The 18,180-nt window shown below is 39.8% G+C and overlaps 1 protein-coding gene across 2 annotated transcripts; it reads left to right on the top strand.

Annotated features, from left to right (window-relative positions):
- The first annotated feature begins 615 nt into the window (after positions 1 to 615).
- FAM237B (family with sequence similarity 237 member B) lies at positions 616 to 17,743 on the top strand. 2 transcript variants are annotated; one of them, XM_042476903.1, is made up of 4 exons: positions 6,748 to 6,874; positions 11,884 to 12,115; positions 16,616 to 17,012; positions 17,274 to 17,743. In XM_042476903.1, the coding sequence occupies exons 3-4, from the start codon at positions 16,631 to 16,633 to the stop codon at positions 17,345 to 17,347; spliced, it is 456 nt and encodes a 151-aa protein (XP_042332837.1). In that variant the 5' UTR covers positions 6,748 to 6,874; positions 11,884 to 12,115; positions 16,616 to 16,630; the 3' UTR covers positions 17,348 to 17,743. The 2 variants fall into 2 exon arrangements, with proteins under 2 accessions (XP_042332836.1, XP_042332837.1); XM_042476902.1 differs by lacking the exons at positions 6,748 to 6,874; positions 11,884 to 12,115 and adding an exon at positions 616 to 758.
- Positions 17,744 to 18,180: the final 437 nt, after the last annotated feature.

Genomic DNA, 18,180 nt, shown 5'->3' with positions numbered 1-18,180 from the left:
CAAACCACTACATTGCTGACTATTTGTTGCCTTCAAGTTGTTTCGAAGTTATGGCGACCCTACAGTGAATACTCTGGATCGACCTGCCAGATGACACCCGTCAGATTACCACCTTGGAAACCTTTAAGAAGGCTATTAAAACGGATCTCTTCCGGCAGGCCTTTCCAGACTAGGTCCACCTCTATTTACCTGTTCCCCCCCCCCCCTTTTCTCCATCCCCTTTTCCATCCTATCTGGACCCTGCTATAAATTTCTTACTAATCTTCTATTGATTTTAACTGTTACTTTATACTATTGTTTTAATGTCTTTCTGGTTTAATCTCTTTTGAGTATTACTATATTTTTATACTCCGGGGTTGCGGTTTTTAGAATTTTTAACTGTATCTTGTTTTATTGTTGTAATCCACTTGAATTCCAAGTGATTAAGCGGAAAAATAATAATAATAATAATAATAATAATAATAATTATTATTAACCTATCATGGGGTTTTTCATGGCAAGCTTTGTTCAGAGGAGGTTTGCCCTTCCTCTTAGGCTGAGAGTGTGTGACTTGCCCAAGGTCCCCCAGTGGGTTTCCATGGCCAAGCCGAAATTTGAACTCTGGTCTTCCGAAGCATAGTCCAGCACTGAAATCTCTGCACCACACTAACTTCAGGTTCATTTTAGGGTCGCCACATGAGTCAGAAATGACTGGAAGGCACACAACAACAAGGACTGAACTGCATGTTTACCATCCAGTGTTCTGCTCTTCAGTGTGGGTCTGTAAACAGAAAATATTTATACCTACTCTTTAAAATGTGAATATTAATAGGGCAGTTAACCATAAAAAGAAAAGCATCCTGTAATAAAACAGTGAATGTAAAAACATAGGAGTTTAATTTTCATCAGTGCCTATATTTTACAGGAGCTGCATATAAGCTGTCAGTAGTTTATTTTTTTAAAATTGTGAATAGATCTGGAAGCGTAGCCAAAGAAAGCAAAAGTGAAGCAGAATATTACCATGAGCTCTTCTTAACAAGATAATGTACTGCAGTGATAACACAAGTTTCAAACACCTTGCTTGTATAGGCAGATACAATAGGGAATCCATTCTGGTGCTTTGTAGATAAGCTTATTCTCACTAAGCACTGTTACACAGATCGTGTCTTAAGCGGTTGTAAGTAAATTTCCTTGCAGTCAATGAGACTTCCAACTCAATACAAATGATGTGAGAATATTTTTACAGTTGAGAAGACTTCATGGTGTTTTGTTATCCTTTCAAATCCTTCTTCCTTTCTGAAAACCTGAAACTAAAAAGCTACTAAGATTCTGTTCTCCTGCCATTTTACCATTGTGATATTTATCCAGATCACTGTTGTGAGCAGTCTACAACAAGTGGGACAAATATTTAATTACCCTTTCTTTCCCCCCAAAAAGGAACGGATGGTTTGAAAGCTGACTTTGGTCCAAAACACACTGCAGAAATAATCCAGTTTGAGACGGCTTTAACTGCCCTGGCTCAGTGCTAGGGAAGCCTGGGAATTGTAGTTTATAGTGGCACCAGACCAGAGCTCTCTGAAAGAGAAGGCTACATGCATGTCTTACAAAACTACAGTTCCCAGAACTCCCTAGCATTGAGTCAGAGCAGATAAAGCGGTCTCAAACTGGATTATTTCTGCACTGTGTTTTGGAACTTTTGATTTCTGGGGAAATGGGGTCTACACATTTATGGTGTACTTACGGCCAGACTTGCACAATATAAGTTTGTGTACAAAAATTGTTCATATGTTTTATATATAAAGTATGTAAAAGATATATATAACTAGATAAAGAATGGAGAGAGCAGCTATGAAAGAACTAGAAAGGATCCTCAAGTAAACAAATATACAACTGAACACAAAAATCAAAATTGTACATGCCACTGTATTCCCTATAACCATGCATGGATGTGAGAGCTGGACAGTACAGAAACAAGACAGGAAGAAAATCAATTCAATTGAGATGTGGTGCTGGAGAAGAGTGCTGAGGATCCCGTGGACAGCCAAGACACAAACAAATGGGTCCTTAAACAGATCAAGTCTGAAATCTCCTTGGAAGCCAAGATGACAAAACTGAGGCTGTCATACTTTGGACACATCATGAGAAAGCACAACTCATTGGAGAAAACAAGGATCCTAGGAAAGGTCTAGGGAAGCAGAGAGAGAGGAAGACCACTTGGAGATGGATGGACTCTATTAGGGAGGTCACGGGTATGAGTTTGCAGGAACTAAGCAGAACAGGGAGTCTTGTAGATGTCTCATCCACAAGGCCACCATGGGTCAAAATCAATTCAAGGGCAGTTAAAAATAACAAAAGAATATGTAACAATAGTGAAGCTGCTTTTGCTCTAGTCTAGAGACTAACATGACCAAAGTGCACCACTAATATCAGAATCGTGCTCTCCTGTCCTACTAGCCAATAGATCTACTGGCATGAAATGCACAGATATAGGATGGGGGACACCTGGCTGAACAAGACTACATGTGAAAAGGATCTAGGAGTCCAAGTCCAAAACCACCAAAGAAGGAGACTCCACTATGCTCAGAGGCAGCCTATTTCATTGTCCAAGGGTTCTTACCATCAGTAAGTTCTTCCTCAAGTGGAATCTTTTTTCCTGTCATATGAATCCATTGCTCTATATCCTAGTTATTGGAGCAGCAGAAAACAAACTTACTCCATCCTCTCAATATGACACCCCTTCAAATATTTAAACAGGACTATCATATCACCTCTTAACCTTGAAGATTATTACACACAGATGGGATAAGGACGGGATCACCCCGTCCTTATGCTGTCTTTGACTGCGATCCCACAAAAGCCTTTCAGATTGCAGCGCTATTGTTCTGTCATTAATGCAAACTCCCATTAATGCAAAATGCCAGACAATACTGCTTTAATGCTAGGACAATAACAGGACAATGACAGGATCTGCACGACATTGTTTAAAAGTCTTTTACATGATCGTGATCAATCGCGCTTTCTGGTTGGGATAATGATGAGATAAGTGCAATGTTGTATGAAAATCTTTTCATGATCATGCTATAAGAATGGGAAAAGGACGGGACAAGGACATTTCATCCCCCATCTGCTAATCTCCCTTCTCTTCTCTAGGCTAAACATACTCAGCTCTCTAAGTCACTCCTTGCAGGGCATAGTTTCTAGACCTAGGTTGCTTGCATTGCATAACTAGGTTCTTAACCTTTTCTTCACCACAGACCCCCTTTAAAAATACCATTATTATTATTATTATTATTTATTTATAAAGCACTGTAAATTTACACAGTGCTGTACATACAATCTTTTTAATTGGATGGATCCCTGCCCTCAGGCTTACAATCTCTGTTGCCACAGACCACGAAGACTTAACTCAAGATTTAAAACCCTAAAGTGCATCAAACATGGCCTGTCTGGAAAGAAAGGTATTTCATGCTGCGTCTTGTGAGACCTTTAGTATAGTACAAATGGGTGAGAGGTGAAAAAAGTGTGGAGATGCTTGCATGCCCTTCTTTTGTGTGTGTGCATCACTTAAGGCTCTGCCAGGCTTTGGTGGAGTAAATATATTGAGAAGGAGGGGACAGAACTCTGCCAGAGATGGAGATCCCAGGCTTTTCCCAAAGGCTCACACCCAACAACAACAAAAGAGGGGGAATATTTTCCTTGTCTGTTCATGCACAGCAAATTCCTCTCTTTGGGCAGGAGAAACGGGATTTAAAGAGGTTTCTATGCACACACGCACCCCATGAAGGCACGATTACTTACTTACTTAATCTCAGATAGCTGATGAATAAATGCAACAGTAGTGTGATAAGGTCCATAGCCAACCTGTTATCAGTTCACAGTTGCATGGTAATGTGAAAAGAATCGTTGCTGTTTCAGTTGTTTAAAAAGCCACAACAGCATTGGGAGGGATGCTTCATGCAATAATCTCCTTAGATTCTGCAAAATATTATGAACATTTACTGTTAAAAGTTGTAAGACATCATCTTTCTTCAAGTCTTTGTGGGTCCCCTGTGAGAGCACCTGAGCTCTCAGACAAAGAAGGCTAAATGTCACACAGAACTCCAGTTTCCAGAATTCCATAGCAATGAGCTATGGCAGTCAAAGTGAGGTCAAACTGGATTATTCCTGCAGTGCAGATGCAGCCTCAGATGGAAGGGTACATTTACTGTATCCTCTAATGAGTGCAACAAAGTGACCCAATTTCAATCCCTTATCATTCTTCGCTGCTCAATCATGTTTACTTTTGCTAATTTAGCATACAGTATATATATTTTTAAAAAATCAGATTTCATTTTCAGTAATTAAACTCAAGGCTGCTACTTTTTTCTGCGTTTACCTTATAAAACTGCCTATCAGCCGTCACTTTTAATAGGTGAAAGTTTCCCAGCACTTCATTTTCATGCCCTTCAAGGCTTCATATTCTGAATCTCAGCACTTTTGAAATTACACTCCAAAGCTCATTAACTCCAAGCAGCAGAGCCAATTAATATTGTGGTGGGAGCATAGTTGTTTTTTTTACCTAGGTCAAAGGAAACGCTATAGGAACAAATCTGACAAAGCTACTATCTTCATTCCCACCTTTATTAATGCCCATTATTACAACAATTGTATACCTGTTTAGGGCCCATGGGCTTACTGCCTAATATACATGATAGGAAAGGGAAATGAGGTAGAAAGAAAAAAGCAAATACAGTACGTTCTGCACATCTGCGGCTTTGATTATTTGCAGATCTGATTAATGTACATCCTCCAATGCAACTCTGCTGGAAGTTGACTATAGAGTTGGCTGGAGGACTGTATTATCTCTACAGTGTGGGTACAGCTAGAGAAACTTATTACACTGCTTATTATAGCACTTCATTCTGCTTTAACTGCCATGGCAATACTTTATGGAGTCCTGGGATTTGCAGTGTAGGGAATGGTAGACAAAATTCTCTTCCAGAGAGAACTTGGGCATCACTAAACTACAAACCACAGAATTCCACAGGATATTGCCATGGTATCTAAAGTATAGCACTACAACAGTCTAAGTAAATAAAGGAAGTAATTTCACTAACAGTATTGCTTTCCTTGTCCATCTTGTGGAGAACTGCCATGGTTGCCTCAGACTGTGGTTAGGATATTTCTAGGGCATTGGTCAGCTTCAGAAGAGTGAGATCAATGTAGTTCTTATTTATTTCAAGGATCCCACCTTTCTTCCACAATGGGATTCAAGCTAAATGTCACACAAAAGTAGCATTCCAGTCGGGACTCTTCAAGTTTCAAATGTTGAGGTTTTCAAGTTGTTTCTGACTAGTGGCATTCCTAGGGCGAATCTATCACTGGGTTTTCTTAGAAAGATTTGTTCAGAGAAGGGGTTGACTTTGCCTTCCTCTGAGGCTGAGATAACGTGACTTGCCAAAGATCACCCAGTGGATTTCCATGGCTAAGCGGGGATTTGGAGCCAGTTCTCCAGAGTCGTAGCCCAACACTCAAACCGCTACACCATGCTGGCTCCTTAGAAAAAATCCCTGGAGTATAGAAGTACTGACTTTTGCATAGTGCATGACCCTTTCAGCTTTTGTGCTTAAAAGATTATGGAGCAAATGTTTCTATGTTTTATGACTGTAACAGGTATTTGCATGTATAACATCCCTAATGACAGTCTGTTTGTCTATTAAAACCATTTAGGGATTGCAAGTGGTAATTACATGTGTCACACACTGATTTTTGTACCTCTTTAGCTGTTTGAAGAGTATTGAGATGGCTTTACATTGAATCAAATCCATCAAGTTGTCCAATTCTTTCCCCAGTTGTTTATTTAGTGAAAAGGGTAAGTTTATGTCCTTTCCCGGCAGAAGGAAGTGATTCCTTTACTAGTAATGCTCTAGATGGCTGGTAATGAGGCAGCAGTAAGTACTGTTAGCCTCAGTCTGACAGACTGAGCCTAACTTTATTATAAAGGAAATGTTATTGATTTGAAAATAGCATCATTTCAGTGCAACACCTTTCCAAGCAAATACTTGTAATTTATATTGCTAGTGCTATGCAAGTTTGAAACCCAGCCTTGTGCTGATTACATCATATTTGTATCATTAATATAATTAATAAATGCATGCTATTTCCATTTCCTAGGAAACAACAACAGCTAGTTGTCCCTGCAACCCAAACAAGTTAATTTGGCAGGGGACATCTGAGGATCACTAGAACCACCTAAAGAGTAATCCAGAATTTCTACTGGCCAAAAGTGTGACAACATATTAATCAGTTTTGTAAAAACTGTGACACCTGCCAAAAAATGGACACTGGAAGTGACAAGACACAGGCCTATGTCTTGTTATGCGCTATGCTGGTTATCCACAAGCCTTTAAAAAAAAAATAGGTATAGGTGCCTGAAGGGGAAATAAGTACATTCTTACTTACGTGTTAATCTGTATATGAACTCTTATGAGTTCATATTAATAAACCCTCCCTCCAGTCCATCTGCCTTGGTCCAGGCCTTGGAGGTAGAAAGGAACTGCTGGACCTCATCCCCTTCCCCACCACTTTTCCCTTCTCCTTTTGTCATGTCTTTTTAGATTGTAAGCCTGAGGACAGGGAACTGTCTAATTAAAAAGATTGTATGTACAGCGCTGTGTAAATTTACAGCGCTTTATAAATAAAGGTTAATAATAATAATAAGTATAAATATATTTTAATGATTTTACAGTGTTGTATTTTAACTATGGGTTGATGTATTTTTAATTGTTTTGTATTTTAACATGTTGTATCCTTCCTTGAGCCTTGAGGAGAGGCAGGAAAGAAATCTCTTCAAAGAAACAATGCCTTCAGGCTGAGCAGAAAATTAGGTGGCTTTCCAGATGTATTTGGATCTCAGGTATCTGTAGTTGTACTCAGTGTGGTAAGGAACATCCAACATCATCTTGAGAGAACTGAACTGATCTTTGTAAAGCAGAATACTTGGCCACCCTAAGCTATGGGTGCATAGAAAAGGCAGACAACAAGCATAGGAAAAGAATGGAGAAGAGGTTTAAGTAGAGGGCAGTCTTATAGAAGTATGGTTGTTGTTTTATAAACCTATAAGGATGTTGGCCAATACAACAAATATCCCTCAATGGACCAGAAAAAGAAGTAATGTAATTTCAAAGAATTGCAAATGTCTTTATTGATGAGTGCCATCCTCTTATTATATAAAAAAAGAATTCAAGTATAATATCCATCTGTGTTAGTCTTACTAAGCAATTGAGGGCAAGCCCGGACAATAATATACAGTGGGCCCTTGGTATCTGCTGAGGGTTTGATTCTAGGACCTCCTGTGGATACCAGCATTTGTAGATGTTCAAATCCTATTAAATACAGTGGTGTAGTAAAGTGAGGTCCCTTATATAAAACAGCAAAATCAAGGCTTGCTTTTTGGAATTTATATATTTTTATAATATTGTATAGCCTGGACTGTTGAATCTGTGGATAAGGAATCAGTAGATGCAGGGCTAACTGTATTATAGAGTAGAAAACATCACCCATATGGATGTACGATAAAGAATATGTATCACAATCACAGTGGCATATAATAACAATAACCTGAAATATAGATTTGCCCTGAGGAACAGAGATAGTCTAACAGGAAATATGTAAAAGTGGTTGAAATAAAAATTTTAAATCCATGGATCTTTCCTGTACTTTTGTCTAATGGCTTAGATAGCATGGAGATAACATTTTATAAGTATCTAAATCAATGAAATGAAATCCTTCCCTCCCACTGGAGAACTGATAGAGAGGAAGTAGTCATTGGTTTGGTTTCTGCTGGAAGCTTTTTTGCTTCCTACAGTACAATGATGGCTCATATGTTCTCTTCAAGGTTCAGTGACATTTTATTTTTTACCGTAAAGATGCTCCTTTACTGCTTTGGCCCCCTCCTCTTCTACGGCAATGACACCATTATCACATCTTGGGGACATTACATTCAGTTTCTTGTAAGACGCAAGTGAATAAATTTGACTCATGTATGAAAAGCCAGTATAGAATTTGTTTTAAAAACCTCTCCACCTGTTAAGAACAGTGTTATAAAATGCAGGAGTCAGGTCTCTGTTTTACATTATCCATGTAACAACTTAAATGTATGTAATGAAAATTACACCCATGAAACAGAAATTATATTTTGTTTAGAATGTGTTCATCAAGTGTTTTCAAATCATGACTGTGCCTTTGGGTATAAAACAGAACGAAATAGTATTTTAGACATCATATTCACATCTGCATCACACCATAAGTTAAATTAGTCAGTATATAATTACTTGCTGAATAAAAATCCCTACAGGAACTATAAGCTGGGGTAAGGCTTTGTTCTGGAGGGAGTAAAAAAATAATTGATCTAACTCCAGTTGTTAGTCTCTACTTGAATAGACCCTCTAAATCAATAGAACTTATTATGTAAGTGCTGAGATACCAAGTTGCCAATGAGTCAACAACTGCAACTAAGAATTGGATTTAGCCAATTTATTTGATGGGGAGCACCAGACAGACAGTCTCCACTTGTTCCAGATGGATAATTCTCTGGTCACTTTGGCTTAAATTTCTGAATTTCTTGGGCCATATCTCACATTGGCTGGCAGGTGTGTGCTTATTTTAAAAATAGCTCTCCTCTACTTCCTGCATTAACAACTTCTCAAAAAGCTTTTAGTGTCATGTGTGAAAATGTCCTCAAACTCATTCATTTAAAAATGACACTGAATACATATATTTATCTGTTAAAAGTTTTGAATCCCATCTACATACAGAGACTGCTAACATCGTACCCCACCCAGTGATCAAATATTAAATTATTGCTTTATTTCCCAAGTGTTCAGTGGATTCTGGTTTACTTGCTCTAGATCCACAACCAGAAATCTTGGATTGGGTGTCTGGAGTATAATTAAGATGGTCACCATAGTTAACTATTGTAAATAGATTCTATTGGTCCCATGTCTTCCACTAGGTACATTTGTACCTTTACATTTGCAGTTTGACTTCTGCAGATTTGATTATTTGTGGATTTGATTAGTATGTTCTCTAGGTCCTCCAGCATGACTCTGGCAATCTTTCACCAAAAGCTGCACTGGAAGACCTAGAGATTCCAAGAGATAACACTTCTCTAGGCGTTTGTAGGTTCTCCTGCACAATTAAGTGGTCACCTTCTGGCAAATGTTGACCATAGAGTTGACCTGGAGAACCTAGAGAGGTGTTCTCTCAGGTGAAAAAGTAGTGTTTTTTATTTGTAATTTCCCCACTTTCATGGGAGTCCTGCACCCCTAGCCCCAGTGAATGTGGCAGGCCCACTGTAATTAATACATATGGTGGAAAGGGCTAGCACTATTATGCCGAACCTATGGCACATGTGCCATGGGTGGCACGCAGTGCCATTTCACAAGACATGGGCTAGGGAGAAGGAGGAAGAGGCACATGTGTGCCCTTTCCTCCTCCTCCCTGCCTTTTCCTGGCCTCCAACTGTCTCTCCGATAATAAGTGAATGGCACTGGGGAGAAGGAGCCAGAGGCACGTGCCTCTGGTTCCTCTTCCTAGCCCTCTCCTGGCCTCCAGATGCCTCTCTGAGACAGTTGAAGCCTGGGAAAAGAGTGAGAGTAGAAGGAGCGATTGGCTCGTGCCAGTTGGTTCTCCCTAGAAACCTTTCCTGGCCTCCAGCTGTCTCCATGGGGGGGAGGAATAGGTGTGTGCCCACTCCTCCCCCACACAGGCCTTTCCTGACCCATAGCTGCCTCCAAGGGCAGGAGGAGGGAGAGCAACAGTGTGTGCCCATCATCCCCCCCGAACCTTCCCCAGCTTCTAGCTGTCTCTCAGAGACAGCTGGAGGCCAGGGAAAGGGTGGAGGGAAAACCCGCCCTGGAAGTCCTGCCTCTGGAGAGTGGAGGCCCCACCTCTGGGGATGGAAGTCACGCCCCCTGGCACATGGCCACCGCTCTGGGGGCAGAAACCCCGGCCCCGGCACAGGGACCAAAAAAGGTTCGCCATCACTGGGCTAGCACATCCCAGGAAATTAGTGGCCATGCTATCCTTTCTCTGAAAGAAGAGACCAGAAGGTCATGAGTGGAGGTTGAGTTTCCATATCCCCACAACTCTTTGGCTGCATGCCCACTTGACTACAAGCAGAAGGGATTTAGCTGGCTGGCTGGCTAGCAGATCGGTTGGTCTCAGAAGTTCTGTTGTCCCTCGTGTGAGATGAAGAGATGCCAAATGCTTTGCAAGAGATAGTTTTAAGAACTCACTGCTAAGAGATCCTTTGGAAACCCAAGGATTAGAAATTAATAAGGATCATAACCACTGTTCATCAAGCTGTCATGTAGACATATTTTGTTGACTTAATTGATTAGTATTTTCTCTCTAGGAATCTCTAGGTCCTCCAGCATGATTCTGGCAAACTTTCACCAAAAGTTGCATTAAAAGACGTAGAGATTCCTAGAGATAACACTTCTCTAGGCATTTGTAGGTCCTCCTGCAGAATTCAGTTGTCACCTTCTGGCAGATGTTGACCACAGAGTTGACCTGGATAACCTAGACTATATTTAACTATATTTATCACTGCCCTGATATCCATATGGATGAAAGATGATTTAAAAAATAAATCTAAATAAATAAATAACTTATTTGTAAATATCCTCTTCTTGGTTGAAATGGTGGCTGTTCAACTCGTACAAACCCTGCAATACCTAAACATAGAAGACACAGAATCGGAGAGTTGGAAGAGACCCCAATAGCCATCCAGTACAACCCTCTGCCGTGCAGGAATACACAATCAAAGGACCCCCAGCAGATGGCCATCCAGCTTCTGTTTAAAAACCTCCAAACAAGGAGACTTCACTACACTTTGAAGCAGTATATACCACTGGCAAACAGCTCTTACCATCAAGAGGTTCTTCCTAATGTTTAGGTAGAATGGCTTTTCCTGTAGTTTGAATCCATTGGTCCGTGTCCTAGAGATGTGCTACACTGCAGAAATAAAATAGTCTGATACCACTTTAGCTGCCATGGCTCCATTCTGTGGAATCGAGAGATTTGTAGTTTGGTAAGATATTCAGCTTGATCTATTAGAGAGTTCTGGTGCCTCACCAAACTACAAATCCTAGGATTCTGTAGGATAGAGTCTTGACAGTGTAATGCCAAACTGTTTTATTTCTGCAGTGTGGATATGCCCCTGGTCTCTGGAACAGCAGAAAAGAAGTTTTGGTTACCTGCAACCATTTTCCTTTGAAATTCTAGGTGTGCTACTGCTTTGGCACTGAAAGGGGAACTGAGAGGTAGTCTCACTTTGGAGTTTCAACAGAGAGATGAAAGATGAGGCAAGCTTGTAACAAACATCTAAGCTCCAGAAGTTTTAAAAGCAGAGCTTTGCATAAGCAGAGGGCAGTATCTATCGTGCACAGAGTAAAGAAACAGAGGTGGCTACATATTGGCTATAAACAACAAATCCAAATTTTAATACTTTTTTTTAAATTTTGTTTTTGTTGTTGTGTGCCTTCAAGTCATTTTCAACTTATGGCTACCCTATCATGGAGTATTCTTGGCAAGTTTGTGTATGGATTTTAAGTGCTGTTTATCTTCTTTAATTTTATTGTATTTTTAAACAGATTATCTGTTCAGAAGTCAGAAGCAACTTGAAGGTACACAACAACAGCAAAGTCCCATTGAAGACTTAGTTCTGAGTAAACACACAGAAACTTACACATCTCTTAGTAAGGCAACTGCCCTGAATGTTATTGATTGGGTTACGCATGTTGTCAATAGAATAAGTGAATGAAAAGACCTGTGTGGCACATTGACTCAGAGAAAATGATGTGGATAGAGGCGGGGTTATGTGACTTATAGCCCCTCTCCTCTCCATTTTCATTTGTTAAGAGATATAACCGGGGATGCTGCTTCTAGTGCTCTCAGTATCTTCCTCTGCTGTTTAATCTCTGTTCCTTGGAGCAGAAGCAGCAATAGCCATCATCACCAGACAAGCAGCTTCAGACTTCTGAAAGCAGTGGAAGAGTTTCCCCACTTCTCATCCTCTTTCTCCAGTTAGCCAGTCAACACAGACAGCTTCCTTTGGCAGAATACTTGCACTCAGGATTAAAGTCTCAGTACCGTAAGTACAATTCTCCCCACCCCCAACAGTTTCTCCTTAAAACAAATGTTTTACAATTATTTTATTTACTGAAGAGTGAGGACCTGGATTCTAGTAGAACTTTGTCAACCCTATGCATATTTACTCAAAAAGTGAGTCCCACAGTGTTCAATGGAGTTTTTGCTCTAAAATGTGTTGTTAGGATTGAAGCCTTAATTGCTTTTGCTATTTGATAACCAACCTTCCATCACACACACACTATTTTATTTGTTGGTGTTTGTATGTGCAAACAGGGTTTTTATCTGTAATTAATGGATTATATGAGGACAAGGAAAAAGATTGTTCCATTGCATATGGTATGGCTGAACCTGATCAGGGATGTAGTTCAACATATTTGGAGGGTACTAATTTGTGAAAGACAAGGATACAAGCAAGACCAAATATCCTGAAAAAATGTATTATATTGGTAAATGATGTTAGCAAAAACCAAGTCTGTAAACTCTACAGTAGTAGCATGAAATAAGTACATATTCCTTAAAGATTATATAGATTCAGTATTAGTTCTGGTGTTGCCAGGTGTGCACTGATGGATAGGTGTTGCCTCCAGCATCCCAAAATGAAAAATTCCAAAAGTTTTGAATCTGGTGCTGTTGAACTTCTACTTGTACAGAAGAATTCTATGCTAGAGAATGAGGCTATACTGAGAAGTTGTCCCAGGCTGAACTCATGTCACTCTAGAACTGAAAACTGAGTTTAAGCAGCTTTATTTTCTCAGCATCTTGCAGTGTGGACCTAACCAGGGGGGTTGCTATTGGGAAGGAGGACATGTGGGCATTGCCCTCCTGTACAAATTCTGGACCCCTCCCATTAAATTTTCCTTTGGTCCCCAAATTCCTAGTATTGCAGAGAGTGAGGCAGCGGAAATCAAGCTCATCTAGTACTCATATTTGCTGTCTTTACATTCCTTTCCTCTCATTTTCTTTAGATGCCCAAACAACATTTTAAAAATGTTCTACAGAGGTTATTGGGGGGATGTACTTGCCTGGCATGTTTATATTTTGGGAAGGCTGCTTGTGCAACAGCGCAGTGGGGGTAGTATTGAGAACGATTGTCTTGATTTGATGGGAGATATTTTTGGGGTGTGTGCAGGGTGTCCAGAACTGCTTTTAATGGATGTGTGTGTGTGTGGAGAGACTGGCAGGTAACTCATTATGAATTTTGCTTACCTGCAAGATATGAAACCCTGTTAGGTGAAGGCAAAGATGACTATAAATTAGAATTACACAGGAGTCTTGGTGGCCCTGATCCTTGGTACCTCATTATTTCAGGGGGCTCAGTCCTCCACTAAGCCTGGGGGGCTCAACTCTCATTGCCTCCTTTATTCCATTGTCCATACGTCTGTGTTGCCTGTTTGGGTGTTTTTGTGGGGATTTTAGTAGGGGTATGCACTTTACCTGCTTTTCTTTCCTATGTATTTTATGGAGAGAGAGAGGTGTTGCCTGGGTTTCAGGTGCATATTTGTCTGAGCATCACTAATGATTTTCCTGAGAAGAGTGTGGATATTCAACACTCTATACAGAGTGCATGTTCTGAAAATACATGTATTGGTTAGATCTACCTTCCCAACGGAAAGTACAATTACTCATGATGCTGACTGGTAACAAGGTCCTGAAGTGGTTTGATTAGTTTAATTGTTTACAGCCCTCCACTAAGTAAAAAATGTGATTGAGCATTTGTTGCTCAGCTCTAACCTCTCTGTGATACTCATATTCTTCAACGAGCAACATATCTTTTGTGAGAAGGCAAGCTAAGGTTATGTGCTGTGCTGACACCCCAACTTTTGAAACATCTTTTTTTTTTTTTACAAAGGTGTTGCTGGTACTTACATTGTAATTACTTTTTTGCTTCACACTATGACATTTTAATTTCTTTGAGCATTTAGTTGGTGTCAACAAATCATGGTCCTCACAGCTTGAAAAAATATTTTGTTTTCTAGAGAATTCTGGGAGTTGTAATCCAAAAAGGTAAGACAGTGGGCCCTTGGTATCCACTTGGGTTTGGTTCCAGGACCTCCCGTGGATAAAATATCTGTGGATGCTCAAATCCCATTAAATACAATAGCATAATAAAATGATGACCCTTATATAAAATGGCAGAAATCAAGGCTTGCTTTTTGGAATTTAAATATTTTCAAGCCATGGATGCTTGAATCCGTAAAAAAAAATCTGTGGATATGGAGGGCTGGCTGTATTTCCAGTCTCTGGGTCAGCTTCATGGTTTCTAGCTGCTTTTCTTTTTTTATAATTTTGTACACTGGTATGAAACCAAAACTGGATGAAATGTAGTTAGAACCATTTTGCACAAAATGAATGAATACTAGCCCCTAAAAACACTGGGTAGTAAACACAATACTTAATTTTCACCATTATATTCCAACAACTCCTCTGTAAAATGGATTATGCTGAGAAACGGTAACAGATCCAGTGTAATAAAATACATTTAATGACAGAAGGGAAATTGAAACCTGAGTTTTCATGATTTTAGTCCAGTAGTCCAACTATCACATTGTATGCCACTGTATATCCTGGTGTGATCTTGTAAAGGCCATAAAATGTCCCTGTGTTTCAACAGAGTGCATGTTCTGAAAATACATGTCCTGGTTAGATCTACCTTCCCAACGGAAGGTACTATTACTCATGATGCTGACTGGTAACAAGGTCCTGAAGTGGTTTGATTGCAGTTTAATTGTTTACAGCTGAGTGTAATCTATTTCGGTAACACAGTGTTCCAGTGCTTTAAATACGTTGAAAAACATGTATTTTTATAATTTCTGAAAATGGTTATACAGGAAGTTACCTTATACTGAAACTGAATCAGACGTTTGGTCCATCTAGGGCAGCGCTGGGGATGTGGTTGTCTAAAATATGTGATGTTTGTGAACTGATTGAATGTCAGTGGCTCTCTCTGCAGTAATATCAGGGCCCTCACAAGTGGCAGGGCATACTTTAGATTTAACATTTTCATACCTTTTAGTATTTCACAGATGAAAACCAGGACGTGGGTGACCAAACAATATAGGATTGTGGGCAAGATGATAAAAGTTGTTAATGAGGAAGAGCACATAAGCTATGACAGGCTGCAGCAGTTTGCTTTTGTCTGCACCTACTGGGAAGGAAAATATTCTGCCTCTCCTCTCTTCTCCCCCGTGCTGAGTTGAGTTTTTAGGATATGGCAACATCTGTACAACAACTTATGCATCTTCTAAAATGAAACCACCTTTTATTGTTTGGCCAAGATCACAGAAGGGTTACCTGGAAAAGCCTCTCCTGGTCAAATACTACAGCACCTCTGTTGATCTCCTTTCACTAACATGAAGTCAGTTTCCTGCTTAAACTGTCGACTGAATACCACCCAAGATAAAGTTCTCTCCCCCAGCAGGTGGCATTACATATAGGTCCAAAACACACTGCAGATATAATCCAGTTTAAGACCACTTTAACTGCCCTGGTTCAGTGCTAGGGAATCCTGGAAATTTAAGAGAAGGCTAAATGTCTCACAAAACTACAGTCCTCAGAATTCCTAAGCATTGAACTAGGGCCATTAAAGTGGTCTCAAACTGGATGATTTCTGCAGTGTGTTTTGGACCCCTGACAAGAGATGACACTGATAGAAAATGTCCCCTTCAAGGCAAGGGTGTTTGACTTAACATTTCTGTAATACCTTTCTGTGAGTGATTGTCTGAGTTATTACCATAATTTGCTAATCCAAGGACTGGGTTATTAGTCTTAAGAAATCCAGGTGGACACCCTTTGTTTGAAGAAATCCCTTTAAGGAAAATTGTGATGTTATCATCTTCTCCTGCATGAGATGCTTCAAAAAGAATCCAAAAATCAGAACAACCCATTCTTGGGTGAGGTCTATTGAAGCCGAGCTGCCCATCCCCTTCTGTAAACCTCTTGCTGAAAATTACTGCTTAAAGTAGCTGAAATTACTCTTTCAGACTCTCAGAATCTAAGATCTTGACTAGAGAATCTCACAATCTTATTCTTTTGCTCATTGTCCTGGCTCTGGCGTAGAGGACCTTTGTTAGCTTGTCCTCCTTTGCTTGCACTGTTCCATCCTACCTCCTCACAAGTCCAGTGGGACTAAGGAGACGTAATCCCTCAATCTCTTATAAATCTGTCTTTCAGGGAGTATTTTCCATGTGCATCAGAACTCCACAAAATTACCCTCTCTTTTTTTTGGTGTACTACAGTAGGGCCTTGCTATCCTTGGATTTAAGCATCCATGGACAGCAAGTCCTCCTGTTTCCAATGGTGGCATGTGTATGCAGCTGTGCTAGAGGCCATGGACACGGCACACCACCATTCAGCAGAAAACATTTCTGGATGGGAGCCCACATATTAGTAATACTTTACAATGCACATGCTTTACAATATCACAACTGACAAGATTTTGCTAATGCATAGTTCAAAGTTTATAAATAGAAAGATCTGAACCATTTCTTTGTATTATTTTTAGATACCTCTGCGCAGCATGGAATCCACATGCCGAAGAAGGTGGTCTCTTCAACTGGGCTGTCTACTGATGGTGAATTTAGTTTATGGCAACCTAGACTATCTGAAAGAAGCCCCTGCCAGCCTGGGAGAAATTGATAATCAGTGCTGGGAAACCTCCTCTCAGAAGCTGGTGGAAATGAAGAAACTTAGGGTAGCAGGCACAGTTGTTGCTCTCTGGGAATTCATGATGTTCTTAAAAGAGTCCTCTAAGCCCAAGCATAATGATGTCTTCAATGATTTAGCACAGGACTTCTGGGATATGTACATAGACTGTGTGCTCTCCAGGACTCATGGGATGGGCAGGAGACAATTACGATCCTCAGACAACACTTTAACAAATGCACAGAAAACTTCAGAAGGTAATGTCCTCATATTAGGCTGATAAAGTGTTGTAATGTTTTGTTTTCCTTTTGTTTCAGTCAGATTAAGAAAATCATTCTAGATATATTAAGGAGTTAATGAGCTTTACTTGTAGTACTCTTGACTACAGTACCTAGGCCCAATGGAAAATAGACAGTATTGTTCCCATTTTCATGGTAATAGCGTTTGTATTTCACAACTTGGAACAAAAAACGAAAACAAGAAATGAGACTTACTATATTTCCTTTTTCTCTCTGCAGGTGTCACAGATTTCAACTTTAGGGAAAGGAAACAAATGTACAGAAGACACCACAAGAAACTGATGCCAAACTAGAGGAAGCCAGATTGCTTTTCAAAAAGCAGACCATTTACTATAGATGTTTCTGAGAATTATTTCTTGTGATCCTTTTGATTAGATTATAATTTGATAAGCATGTACCAAACAATCACTGCCAACATGACCTCTTTTCTCATCTGTTAGACGATCCCACTGCAAATGTTTTATTTATTTTGAGGAAATTACCTGTGTTCTCTCAGGTAAAGCCCTGTCTTTAAGATCATTATAATACATTTGTAAACTCCTCTTTTTTGGGTGGGAGAATTCTCTCATTTTAAAAAGTGCTAAATTCGGTGGAAACTCAATATATTTTTTATACACTATCAAATTGCAGTGCAGTAACAACAAGTATATTTGTCTCATAGAGGAGATTTAATTGTACAGAAAACAAGAAAAGCCGATGTAAATCCAAAGGATGCTTGATGTAATTTTCTGTGCAGTCCTTCAACTTTGAATTTGATCATGTTGGTTATCACAAATTAAAATATTTTTCTATGCAGTCAAAACTACTGAAATTGTGCTCTTATTCATTGAATATCATCCTAAAGACTTGTTATATTCTAAGAGAGGGCACAGTCCCCAGCCTTGGTTATACAAAGTCCATCTTCCCTGCTATGCAAAGTGCTTCACCAAGGCACAGAGATTCTTTGTTGTGAGCACTGCATTACTCATGGACAAAAATATACACACTCCTGTTCATGCACAAGTTCTTATGCAATTCAAAACCATTAGGTGTTAACCATATTACTAAGGGAGCCATCATGATGCAGTGGTCTGAACATTGGAGTACGACTCTGCAAGAACAATGTTTGAATCCCCACTCAGCCATG

Source organism: Sceloporus undulatus, chromosome 6 (genome assembly GCF_019175285.1).
Source record: "Sceloporus undulatus isolate JIND9_A2432 ecotype Alabama chromosome 6, SceUnd_v1.1, whole genome shotgun sequence".
Lineage (NCBI taxonomy): Eukaryota > Metazoa > Chordata > Lepidosauria > Squamata > Phrynosomatidae > Sceloporus > Sceloporus undulatus.
The sequence above is the reverse complement of the archived record's forward strand: the minus strand, read 5'-3'. Positions and strand labels throughout refer to the sequence as shown.